The 13,104-nt window shown below is 42.1% G+C and overlaps 2 protein-coding genes across 2 annotated transcripts; one reads left to right on the top strand and one right to left on the bottom strand.

Annotated features, from left to right (window-relative positions):
- Window positions 1-35: 35 nt before the first annotated feature.
- LOC104074869 (neurofilament light polypeptide) lies at window positions 36-3,613 on the top strand. Its single transcript, XM_009575164.1, has 4 exons — window positions 36-59; window positions 593-717; window positions 1,652-1,971; window positions 3,033-3,613. Exons 2-4 carry the CDS (start codon window positions 641-643, stop codon window positions 3,209-3,211), a joined length of 576 nt encoding a protein of 191 aa, XP_009573459.1. The 5' UTR covers window positions 36-59; window positions 593-640; the 3' UTR covers window positions 3,212-3,613.
- Window positions 3,614-9,604: 5,991 nt separating this feature from the next.
- Window positions 9,605-12,935, bottom strand: NEFM (neurofilament, medium polypeptide). Its single transcript, XM_009575163.1, has 2 exons — window positions 12,811-12,935; window positions 9,605-11,538 (listed from the first exon to the last, which is right to left on the bottom strand). The coding sequence occupies exons 1-2, from the start codon at window positions 12,885-12,887 to the stop codon at window positions 10,182-10,184; spliced, it is 1,434 nt and encodes a 477-aa protein (XP_009573458.1). The 5' UTR covers window positions 12,888-12,935; the 3' UTR covers window positions 9,605-10,181.
- Between the last annotated feature and the right edge of the window lie 169 nt (window positions 12,936-13,104).

Below are 13,104 nucleotides of genomic sequence, written 5' to 3'. Positions count from 1 at the left end.
TGGAGAAGCAGCTGCAGGAGCTGGAAGAGAAGCAGAGCGCCGACATCTCCGCCCTGCAGGTGAGGGGGTCGGGGTTTGCAGGGGGAGGTTGTTGGGGGGCATTGCTTCTGGGTCACGCTGTAGCGATATTGCTTATCTAAACTGTAAGGGGTCATAAAATTATGGTGCAAAATGCCACAGAGCTATAATGCATGATACACCATTTACCTATACACCCGTAAAGCCTTAACTGTAGCATTATAAAAAAGATACCCTTAAAACTAGAAAAAGCATGCAGAGACTACAACCAAAATGAAGTGATACACAGATTTCATGCATGCTTTAGTCCTTGGATAGGAGAAAATTGGGCTCTTACCACTAAATGGGGGTGGAATAATAAGGTGTAGATACAGAGGTGTGAAAACCCTGCCAGGGAAGGTGGGATTTGGTAAATGGTGCCTTTTTGGCTGAGGGTGGAGTTGGAGCTGTTCGTTTTCTTTGTCTGCTAGAGCAACGTTAAGTTAATAGGATTGGAGAAATTCCTTGCAAGGTATTATTGCTAGACATGGGAGAATTAAGAATTTTACGCTGTCAATATTGTTACTTCCAACAGGATACAATCAACAAATTGGAGAATGAGCTGAGAACCACGAAGAGTGAAATGGCTCGGTACTTGAAGGAATATCAAGATCTGCTCAATGTGAAAATGGCCCTGGACATCGAAATTGCAGCGTATAGGTATGACGGGGGGAATGTTTTAGTAAGTCAGAACTTGGATCAGGTTCCCGTTCTCTCTTAAAGAGAATTATTTTATTTATCATTCCTCCAGCAAGAATTTTCATAGATAGATGTCAAAATTTAATCAGATCTCCTCCGTTGTCTTGCTAGTGGAAGAAGCAGTGCTTTTGAGGTAAAATATTCAATCTTCAGTGTAGCAAACTTCAGTGAGTATAATAATATGTATATATATGCATATGCATACAGAACTCTTAGCTTGGCAATATATAATCTCAGTTCTCCATCTTTACAGATAAAAATACCTGTTCTGTACTTACAGTGAAGAGATCTTGTATTGGTGGAACTTCTTAATACAGACGGCTGTGTTCTCAAAATTGGAAACCCATTACATGCTTTTAAGAACGGGCTTTGTTTCTAACTCTCAGAAGCAATCGCCTGCAAAGCAAATATTTTACAGCAGAATTGCTGCTGAATAGGTGTTTAATGTTTTGTCCTAGATACTGTTAGAAATGGCAGATGCTGAAACAGTTTCTATGAATGCCACAAGGGGGAATATTGAGAAAGTGGCTATAAACCTTGTCTAATAGCTAAACATAACATCAAATTGATACATCTGCATTGTTCTCTGCAACCCTACAGGCTACCAAAATACACCTCTAACTTCACCTGCTATAGGGACCTAATCCTAGAGGTTTTTTCCCCATTATTTCTTCTAACAAGGAAAAGTATTAATTCACCAGTAATGCACACTTCTGAAACTTAAATTATTCCAAGAAGATTGCCTCATAGTTCTTCATTGTGGACTAGTTTTTGCACTCCTAAGTATGCAGTCTCTAGAGCTTGTGCTGCTCAAAGCATAATAGTATCTTGGTGCATAGCTGAATCTGCTGCAGCATAACTAAGTCTAATTTCTGTTTGCTTTTTTTTCTGCTAGGAAACTGCTGGAAGGTGAAGAGACCAGACTCAGTTTCACTAGCGTTGGAAGCATCACCAGTGGCTACACCCAGGCTGCCCCGACTTTTGGCAGGTCTGCCTACAGTGGTCTCCAATCCAGCTCCTACTTGATGACAACCCGTTCCTTCCCCACATACTACTCCAGTCATGTCCAGGAAGAACAGATTGAAATAGAGGAAACAGTTGAGGCTGCTAAAGTGGGAGAAGCCAAGGCAGCCCCTGCAGAAGAAGGTGAGGAGGAAGAGAAAGAGGAAGGTGAGGAAGAAGCGGGAGGTGAAGAGGCTGAAGAAGAGGAGGAAGGTACTTATAGTTACTTTCAAATCCCTCTCTTTCATGCTTCACCCTGCTCATATGGGGTAAAACCCAGAAATCCTGATGACTAAGTCTAATGATTAGACCTCTCTCATTGTCTGCTCACATGAGCAAAGGATCGTGCGATTAAGCACACAGCATTTAAGCAGGAAAGCCTGAATATTGAATGGAAGATAAGGTAAATGTTTAATATCAGGCAGATTATAGGACTGATTATACTCCCTTGGAAATCACTGGGTGTTTTTCCATTCAAGTTTCCTGAAACAAGAATGATAATACTTTAACAGTGTGTAATGTTTATATTCTTATGGCAGCAAACAGTACTTAGCAATTCCAGACATCCTCAAAAAGGAGGAACAAGGACATCCTGAGCTAAATACTAATTGCCAGAGAGCAGCCCATGATAATAGGAACATCAGCTGATGTCTGTGGATGTAACTGTTGGGTTCAGTGGATAGCAATATATATTGCCTGAGGTCTAGGTAGTTTTCTTGTTCAACCAAAGTATACACCACTTCCTTGCTGCCCCATAATTTATTTACAAACTCACATTTTAAAGAAAATGTAAAAGGAACGTTATCCAAAGTTGCTTTTCCCAACTTCAGTTGCATAGCTCTGAAGGATTTAACCTAAACATATCTGAAATGCATTGGTTACCATTGAACTATTCTAGGAGTTTATTAGTGTAAAGATTATTATAATGAAATGATAGCTAAAGAGCCAATCGGAGAGCAATGGCAAGATTCCTTTTTGAACTCAAGCCTTTGGATAAGGCTTAAAGCAATGAGTCCACAGCCAATATTTTTCAAGACCTATAAAGTGTTTCACTCCCTCTGAAATCTGGGATAAGTTGGTTGTGTAGTTTCGCTGGTCTCCCTTGCAAGTCCTAGATAAAAGTCCCCGCTTTCATGCAAAATCAGTTGCCAGCCCCATCGTGTTTAGCTGGCTGCCATCCAAATGTGTGGGGTTGAAGGATGCAGGTATGCTGGCTCCCATTAAATTGGGATTAGGAACAGTACATGTGAAATACTTCTGTTTGTCTTTCAAAGGTGCTAAGGAAGAATCTGAAGAAGCCAAAGAGGGTGAGGAAGAGGAAGGAGAAGGGGAAGAAACAGCAGCTGAAGAAGGTGAGGAGTCTCAGGAAACTGCTGAGGAAACTGGTGAGGAGGAGAAGGAAGAGAAAGAAGCAGCAGGAAAGGAAGAGAGTGAAGTGAAAAAGAAGGCTTGATTTTTAGGCAGTCTAGCTTTCTCTTCAGGTCAACAGAATAAATGATGATTGACTGAGCTAAAATTGCAGTCTCACATATTTAATTCAGTGACCACTGAGGTTTAAAGTTAATGATCTATGATGTTTCTCTCTGTGCAGAGTATCAGTATGCTTGCAGAGCACCCACTGGCTTGCTCCCTGAATGCCGCATGGTCTACACATATGAATTCAGGGGTTATGTCTTTCTTGGGTGATTCAGAACCTTAAAATTAAAACGGGGAAAAAATAAGTAATGGGAATGAAAGTTATCTTTAACTTGCATTTAAAATAATTACGGAAACCTTGGGTGGGTAAAATAATGGAGGCTTCAATAAGTATGTGCAATAAAGCTAGTCAATAAAGTTACAGAAATGCTTACACAGATTCCTTGTATGTGTCATGTGTCACTAAATGCACTTAAAAAGTTGATAAAGTGGTGTATCGCAGTCAATCTTTCAAGCAATCTTGCAAGTGTAACAGGATACGGGATAGTGGTTTCTGTCTCTAGCTGATATGCTTGGGGAACTAATAGGTGGACAAAGGATTTCTTGATGGGGCTGTAAAATTCCACACAGAAATATTACAATGGTAAAAATACACTGGAGTCTGAATGTGCCGTTAGCTTTGTGATGGGTCTCACTGGGTTGTGGTATGCACACAAGAACAAGCTCCCTTTTGCCTTGTGAAAAAAGAAATTTTAACACACCAGTACAGAAGCAAAAGGCAAACATGCCTGTTAAACGTTGGTAAGAAGTTGTTCAATATCTGACGGTTCAGTGATGAAAGGGAAGAATGACTGCTGATGTAGGTGAGACTTGGAGCAATGTCTGTATATTTAAAAAAAAAAAAAAAATTAGAGGTCTTGTATCCAGCTTTGTGTAGGAGATCAAAGATAATGATTGTTATGCTCTCTTCTGGCTTCTTTATGAAAAGAAGAGATTTAAAAAGATGTAAGATGCATTTAATCTAAGATTTGCCTCTGCTCTTAGAGGAATAACAAAAAAAAAAAAAAAAAAAAAAGGTGGGGTGAGGTGTTAGAGGGAAGGACAATGTGGGGGGAGTGCTCTCTGCTACTTGAATGAGCTGCCTTTCCAGGCTGCTATCTTAAGCCAATCCACTGTGGACTGAAGAGGCTCATTTTCTACTGAGAATTTGTCAGGGCCTTTTAAAGTTTTGAGTACGAGCCAAAGAAAGGTCTAATCTGTGATCAGGCACAAAATAGGAACAGCTCAAACAGCAGTAAAGACTGACAATTCTGAAAGCAATGTCCTGTAGTCTGAGCCTATTTATTTTCAATTGGCTAAAGTTGATGCATAAAATTAAACCTTGTGCTAGGGGCGAGTGCTAGACTAATGCTGCAAATTAAACCATTTTAAATAAACTAAACCTATGGAAACCCACATTAAAACAGGCATTACATGGCTGCACTAAAACTTCTCACAGTCACTCTCAGCTAGATGGATTTTTTGTGTGGGACTTGGGGTTTACTTTTAATTCTGTACGCTGACTTCGTGGTATCAGTTGATTTGCGTTGTTTCTCCTCGATGGCTACATTCGGAGAGAAAGGAGGTGTCTTTTTATACAAACTTTAGCGGCGTTCCAAAAGCATCTCCCTTTTCACAGTTGAAAGAGTTATAAAGATGATGATGATGGATGAGGTAAGCACTTAAAATAATTCTTTCCTTCCATGTTCCCAGGAAAAACAGCAGGAGAAAGAAAAGGAGCTATGGTAAAACCGTTCAGGAAACAGAGTTTGCACTCGTATGCCATAATTCCAGTAATTCCTGTTCAGGGAGTGCCAGTATCATTTCCAAATGCTTCCCCCCCACCTTCTTGTATTTTTTGATGCTTTTGAGAACCAAAAGGCAAACACGTAAATTAATTTTCCCTTTCTTCAACAATATCTCTTCTTACAAGTCTTTCTTTTCACATTTCCCTTCTGCTTTTAATGGAGATTTTTCTACATGCGTTTATGCAGACTTATTTTTACAAAGCAGATTTTGTTTTCTGTCTCCAGGAAAGCGGTGGTGAGCGGTGGGGGGTGCTTGCAGTGCCACGGGCCAGAGACTCGACCACGCTGTTTACTCAGCGCTTTTAAAGCTGTTGGTGGGATTGCAGGAGACCTGCTCCTTTTGGTATGTGATGCCCTAGTTCAAACCCAGCAGAATATTGAGTCTGAGAGATAGTACTTGGAAATTCATCTCAGTGCTCTATCAGAAAATCAAACCCAGCAGAATATTGAGTCTGAGAGACGGTGCTTGGAAATTCATCTCAGTGCCCTATCAGAAAACGCTTAGCATGGCACTTCAGTTGGGAGAGAGTTTCTGCTCCTACGCAGCAAAAAACATGTTATGCACCGGATTAGAAACCATCACAGCCATTAAAGCCAAACCACTGTTAAATAGATTGGCATATATTAAAACCACTGCCCCCATCCTGCCTTTCTCCAAGCACTCTGAGCTCCTTATAACTTTGCAATATCTGATTTTTGCTTCCTCTTTCCTGTCTTTTTTTTTTTTTTTCAAATAAACTTTGTTCAGTCCTTTGTATCCCTTTCACTTCTGGGAAGCAATACAGCTTGCAGCTCTCGAAAGTGTTGCAACCAGACTGCTAGGGATGCTCTCAAACCAGCACATTTAGAGAGATACCAGCAAACACATCTCTCCTTGCAGTGCATCTCAGTCCGATCCCCGCTCCTCATGTTATTTTCAATGCATTGCAGCTAGAGGAGAGATTTCACGACTCTGCAGGAAATGCGTGAGTCAGAGCCATGGCAATGAGCTGCAGAGAGTGACAAGCTGCAGTGACCGTCCAGCCTGGTGTGTCACCCCCAGTCCTGTCTTGCCGCCAAGGTAAACTGGTGGGAGGGAGGATGGCAGTGTCCGTTTGCCTGCCGAGATGCTCTCACGGTTGTGAGGATCCTACTTGGCAACACTTGTTTTACCTTTGAAAATCCAGGAGCTCGCTTTGACGCAATGCAGTAAAAGCAGGCAGAGGGAGACACGATAGAAACTTTAACCCAAGTTGCAGCTGCAAGTAAAGCCCCGAGTCTGCCCCTGAGTGTTCTCTTGCTGTTTGGGCAGACGGGTCTGGATCAGGCCGAGGTCTCATCACGGGGAAGACAAATACAAGGAGGTCCTGAACGCTTTTCTTGGGATACACATACACGCAGTCCCCTTCCACTCGGCAAGGGGAAAAGTTGTACAGATATAATATCCAGATTCTAGGAATTTACCTTCCAGTAACTAAATAATTGACAATTCATCATTTGCTGCCTTCCTAGGTCAGTTAAGGGTAGTTTAATCCTGAACAGAGAAGGAAGAAAGCCCACATGTGAACGGGAAAAGCACAGACCCTGATGCCTGGAGAAAATTCTAGTGCCTGACTCAGCTCCCTGGCAAATGCAACCTATTTGTGTTTTGTAACTCTTCCCGGTTTGTTTCCACCTGGAAGTTAGCTCTGGGATGCTGAAAATCTCTTATCATAGCTCTTCCACAAGCCGGTACGGTGAACAGATCCTGTTTTAGAGCCCTCCAGCTCCTGAAGTCACGGAGGTCTTGATGGTCCACCTTAAATAAGATGCAAAAATCTTCACAGTAACTTCCTTTAATTATTGTTTCTAGAGTTTGTATTATTGAATTATTGTAATTAGAGTTTTTCGTATTGATCAATGAACTTCTGTGTCTGAAAGTAATTAATCCCTTCACTGGTTATGCACAGTGTGAAGAAGTAATTGGTGCAGAACAGGCAAATAACATACAATTTATGCATCTCTGCCCCGGAATTATGCTATCTTTTGAAACTGTTTGATTGCAGATGTCAGTAGACAAAACCTCTTGGCAACATTAAATATTAATCAGTTCTTATAGTTTTATAAATATTTAGAAATGTGTTAATTTTTAAATTATGGCTTATTTCTCTTAGGAGTTGATGGAAACATTTGCAGTGGGAAATAGACTAAACTCACAAATTTATTTTGTGTGTTAGAGCAGAGAAAAAAACTGCAGTTCTGGGTAATAACTAAAGACTGAAATATGTTTTGGGTGGAAAAGGGGGGGAAATGAAGATATTTTGAAATACGCCATGCCAGTGGGTAGCCCAGGAGTTTGCCTCCCACGCAGGCTGTGCAGTGACCTCCCAAAACCGTTCAGGAAAGTCAACGTACCCCGGGCAGAAGCGTTGCTACAGCCCCCTTGCACAAGAAACTGCAATCCTGGTGGGACTGCCGATGTGCAAGCAGAATCGAAACAACATGAATAATAATCTCTGGGTCCTTGTACCTGTATCCTACCAGAACTGAAAAGAAAGCATAATATGAAAAATAGCAAGCCAGTTTGGGACCCCACCCGCACCTGTGTAAGCCCATGTCAAGGTGTTCTTGAGCCTCCCACTGACGTTGACGTTTAATTCAGTGTACAAGGTGACCCTTCTTCACCTCGATGCTGAAGATGCCTGTCTTTCTACCCTGAGGGGTGGTAGCCCGCTGGCTAAATGTCACGGTTTGTGACATTTTAGCAGATTTTAGAACTTATTTGGAAGCACGTAAACAGGAAGTTTTATGTTAAATATTGGTCTCTGGTTTAGTTTTTGGTTTTAGTGGTGGCGCTCTCTTGAAAATTTTGATTAGACCCAAGAGAAAAATAGCTTCGATGCTCACAAACCATTGGGCATTTCTCTATTTTAACATAAATTGGTGCAAACACTTTCTGACAATAGGTGAGTGTGACTGGGCTACTTAACTTCTTATTCATAAAGGTATAGTTATTTTTATGTCACATACACATAAACTTTCACAAATAAGCTCGCTACAGAGAAGCTGCCATTTAATTTGCTGCTTTAATTAAACATCTCTCAACCAGCACGCTGTTGAGCACAGATTTCCATTATTGATATCAGCAGGAGAAACATTCATTACTTTGCTACACAAAGACATTCAGATTTGTTTGAAAGGCTTATCTGCTGTGGACTTTTTACAATTTCTCCAATGAAGAACATGCAGAACCCTTTCAATTAAAAACTACTTGATCTTCAATTATTGATAGGGTAAAGAATTGGAAGGCATATGCAAATCATAGATTTTGATCAGACCCTCAATTAGTCAACAGATTTCAGGACAGTCATGTACTGAACCCAGGCTTAAAAATGATTTGCATTTCTTTGCTAGTTAGGGGAGGTAAGGCAGCAGCAGTGTTCTTCATTTTCCTTTTGAAACGTGATAGAAATAAACACAATATTAATCCCATAATAAGACATATTAGTTCTCCAAATTGGAGTTGGGGCCCTCCTCTTCTTCCCTTTGTTTCATTTGTCTCCATTTATTTTCCATGTAGAGGGATTTTAGAGGGCCCTTTAATTGGCTTTCTTCTTAATAAAGCCAGCCTGGGAGTGGCAGTAGACATAGGCCAATGCTTAGGAGACCTTTCTACTGGAAATTTAAAAATGCTTTATTTTGGTTTTATCTGTCAGTCATACTGGGTATGATCTGAGCCCTACCTGGCCTCAGTTCAGACTCTGGAAGGATTTCATTTCTACAGCTATTTTCAAATGGACAAATATGTAAAAAATGAGTTAGGAATATTTTTGGTATTGATGATGTACATGATACCAGTATAATCTTCAGGACAGGTTCCTTTTTCCAGGAATTTATTTGCTCTCAATTTTGGAATTTTGGCTTTAGAGGCAGATTGCATCTGTTGATCATTTGAGACAGAGAATTGATAAGGATGTTCCCATATAATTAAGGCAGGAGGGGAAAAAATAATCAGAAGCTACCTCATTTTGATGAACACATGGCATCTTGGTTGAGATTACTTAATGCACACTTAAGTGACAAACTGGTGTCACAGAAGATACCATGACGAGTTGTGGTTCACAGACAGGCTATCTTCACAGGAAAAAAATGAAGGAATGATCTGGAAATGGCCGTGTCTTTAAGGTTCTCCTTACATGTTGGGACTGGTGTGCAAGGAGGAAAATTATACTTGCAGCAGAGTTTAACACTTTCACACCCAGTACAAGCAGGATTGCTCAGATAAGTGATGTTAGCAGCACGTGGCTTCGAGACCTTCCTGTTGCTAGCAAAAGGGATTGCAACCCCTCTAAGCAGCTAAAGGCCAGGCAGCAGAATTCAATAGATTCCTCTTTACTCTAGGAAGCATGGCATATAGCTCTTAAGTATTTGCTTAAACCAGCTCAAGTATTTGTGTTATGTTACAGGAAATTTGTTCATCATATCCAATTCAAACTTGTTTTCTAAATGAGGACACTAAGGAAAAACTCAAGCAGCTTTTCAACCCGTGCAACTGTGTTCCTATCCAGGACAGAGTATCGAACTTCAGGGAAGGATTTGAGTTGGAAAAAAAGTCACCAGACAAGTCGTGTTTTCAGTATTGACCTTTATTGAGCAAGAACTGCTGTGACTGTTTTACATCAAACAACAAAAGGTTGCGTACTGTGCATGTCAACTAGGTTCTCCCATGAGCAAAAGTCCACCCTAACTGCACCAGTGAGGTAAACATAATTATTTATAAGTAGCTTTTTTTAAGGCTAGGAAAGTTCTGGTTCTCATGAATATTCTATTACTGTTTTCTGTTTGTTTTTGGCTCAGTTGGTTCTTTGCATAATACATCTTAAGTCGTTCCTCAGATATGTCCCTCCAACAGCTCAGGAAATTCAAAAGCTTCCTTTGCACATTTCATCTCATGCACTATTATTAGTATTATTTTTTTAGATGCCCAAGCTCTGTGGAGGGAGTACATCTTGAGCCTGCATGCATTCCCCCCCCCTCCCCTATATTGCACAAAAAAGTAAAATACTGTGTGTCTGGAGCCTCCATGAGAGAACCCGTTCTGCTTTGAAGCCGTCACTCACATGCATTTTGCAGCTGTCATATGGCTTAACCTTTTGCACCAACCCAAGCTCTTTAAATTCTTAAATTTAGCTATGATTTATTTTATTCGGTCTCTTTAATCTCTTTTACTACAGCATGTGAAGTAACTTTCTCCACTTTCTTGGTGGACACTAATTTCTCCTCAAAGCTTTCTTCATGTTCCTCTACCTTCTGAGTGACTGTCACCGACTTTGTGATATATGTGGTTGTACTGTCCCCACCTTCACCAGTGATTTTCTCCGCTTTTTTGGTTACTACAATTTTCTCACCCTTGTCATCAATTGGGCTCACATCTAGGCCATTGGTGACAACTCCCTTGTCTTCCTCCTCAACCTCCTTCTCTTTGGATTCCTCTTCCTTTTTCTCCTCCACCTCACCATTCACTGCAATGTCTTCTTTCCTGGACCCCTTCTCTACCTCGCCACTAATTTTTGTTACCTTTGTGACAGTGATGGTCTCCTCCACCACAGCCTTTCCATCTTTGACCGGGGAGGCTGGCTTCTCCGGAGAACGGGGCTTCTCTGGAGTCACTGGCTTTTCTGGAGAGCGGACCTTTTCTGGGGTCGCTGGCTTTTCCGGAGAACGGGGCTTCTCCGGCACCGCCAGCTTCTCCAGGGTCACCGCTTTCTCTGGGGTCGCGGGCTTCTCTGGCGTCGCAGGCTTCTCCGGGGTTGCTGCCTTGTCTGGAGAGGTTACCTTTGGTGTCGCTGGCTTCTCTGGAGATGCTGCTTTCTCCTCCTCCTTGGCTGGTTTCTCACCACCTTTCTCCACCTTCTGTTCTTTTCCTGCTTCTGCGGCTGTTTCTTTCTGGACAGCCTTGGCTGGCTCAGTTACAGGGGATTTAGGGGGGGATTTAGGGGGTGACTTTGCGGGAGGCGTTTTGACCTTCTCCACCTTTGGTGCCACCTCTTCAGCTTTGCCCTTGGCCTCAGCTTCTTCCCCCTCTTCCTCAGCCTCCTCCCCTTCTTCCTTTTCCTCTATTTCTTCTTTTTCAGAACCTCCTTCTTCTGCAGCATCGGATTTTGCAGCTTCTTCCTCCTCTGCTTCCTCTTCCTCCTTCTCTTCTTCCTCAGGTGCAGCTGCTTGTTCTGCAGCAGCTTTCTCAGAAACAGCTTCTTCCTCTACAGCTGCTGCCTCTGCTTTTTCTTCCTCCTGTTCTTCTTGCTGGGCCTTGGCTGCCATTTCTTCCGCAATAGCTGCGAGGGCATCTTCCATTTCAGACTTTTCATCCTCTACCTTAGTCTCTTCAATGATTTCTTCTACAAACTTGTGCTGGACCTTCAGCTTTGGTGGTTCAATTTTTGTTTTCTGAATTTTAGTGGATGCTATTGTGACAGATGGTTGTCTGTGTGTGAATATGGGTCCAGTAATGCTTCCAGAGAAGGCACTGAATCTTGTCTCTTCACCCTCCAGTAGCTTCCTAAGGGAATCAGGAGGAGGAAAAAAAAAAGTGAGCATAGAAACCCAACGTAAGGGACAGCTATTGGAATATTTCCCTGTCAGCAGGATGAAAACAGTTTGTATGTGGAATATGCTAGAGATGATCAGCATAATCCATCGCTCACAGCCCCAGTTCAGCTTTCCTTGAATCAGCTCTTTTGCAAAATTCATATTCAGCAAACAGCTTTTAGCTTGGTTTGCATGTGGTAACACCTTTGGCTGGTCAGTTGAAATTAATCCTTAATGTCAAAAACTTCATTATGGCCTAAGTCAGCACAAAGTGTGGCAAAATAATTAACTTCATAGGATGCATTATGACTTAGGCAAACTGAGAATTTGACACAGCCAACAGACCCAAATCAAATATTGTGGCTGAGATATTCAAAGCCAATTAGAGCATATGTCCTAGTTCAATAGTTTGGTCACCCACTTTTCTTGTGAGGCTGTGAAAACTGAAGAGACTTTTGTTCAGCTAACTTGGGCAGCAAACAGCCATAGACTCTAGGGTATCTGTGTGTTTCTCTGAACAGCCTCAGGAATTTAAGCAGATCTGGAAATGGTTTTTTTTTGTTTTTACTTTTCTTATATTCAAATGAATGTTTTTCATCTAAGCCTGTGACCCAGAAAAATCAGCAGTTCTCCGATGAGAGTTCTAAAGTGATGCAAAGGAGACAAAAAAAAACCTGCCAGGTGATGGCAATAGCAAGCAATGTTCCTGCTCCAGATTAGAAGGGATGCCTTTAAAGGAAAGTTGAGCAAGAAAAGCAAAAGTGTTTGAGACAAGCAGATTAGCACACCCTGCTTGAAACCATGATCAAGCAAGTGCACTGTCTCTCTCAAGCGATAAAAGGGAATTCAAGTGACAAGCACCGCTTGCTTGGCATATGCAAAGCAAAGTAGACAGGATTAAAAATAAACTTGTCTTTCGCTGCATCCTCTGCTTTTGTAAACAAGGGCAGAATGCGGCACCGGGTGCCACTGCACTGAGTCATGCTACCCTGCGCCCACTGAGCTCGCTGGGAGCTTTGCCACTGATTACCAGAGAGCCGGTCCCTAACGAGCTCGGGGTTCTTACTGCAAACGCTCCAGGGTCTGTGTAGATTTTGAAACGGTTGTAGTAATTTAGTCAAGCTCTAACATTACTTGTGTTCACTGCATGCAGACATTTCTTATCTGTGGTAAAGCTTCCCGAGCCAGCAGCATCTGCAGTGCTATTAATATTCCAGAGACGTCTGCAATGATCATACTGTACCTGTATGCAGCAATTTCAATATCCAGGGCCATCTTGACATTGAGGAGGTCCTGGTATTCCCTCAAGTGCCGTGCCATTTCCCACTTTGTTCCTCTAAGCTCGTTCTCCAGCTGATGAATCGTGTCCTGCAAAGGAGACGCAGAAAACCTCTGTGACACGGACAGACGCTTCGCGCAGAGACAGAGCGGAAAAAGTTCTCACAAGCGACTTTCAGAAACTCTTTCCGCCGCCCTGGGAGGCGGTGCGGGGATCACAGCAGGACCCACCCGGCTCCCACCGCCCTCCCCACCGCCT

The sequence above is a fragment of the Fulmarus glacialis genome, unplaced genomic scaffold (assembly GCF_000690835.1).
Source record: "Fulmarus glacialis isolate BGI_N327 unplaced genomic scaffold, ASM69083v1 scaffold10733, whole genome shotgun sequence".
Classification (NCBI taxonomy): Eukaryota; Metazoa; Chordata; class Aves; order Procellariiformes; family Procellariidae; genus Fulmarus; species Fulmarus glacialis.
Note: the sequence above shows the minus strand (reverse complement) of the source record. Positions and strands in the feature narration are given on the sequence as shown.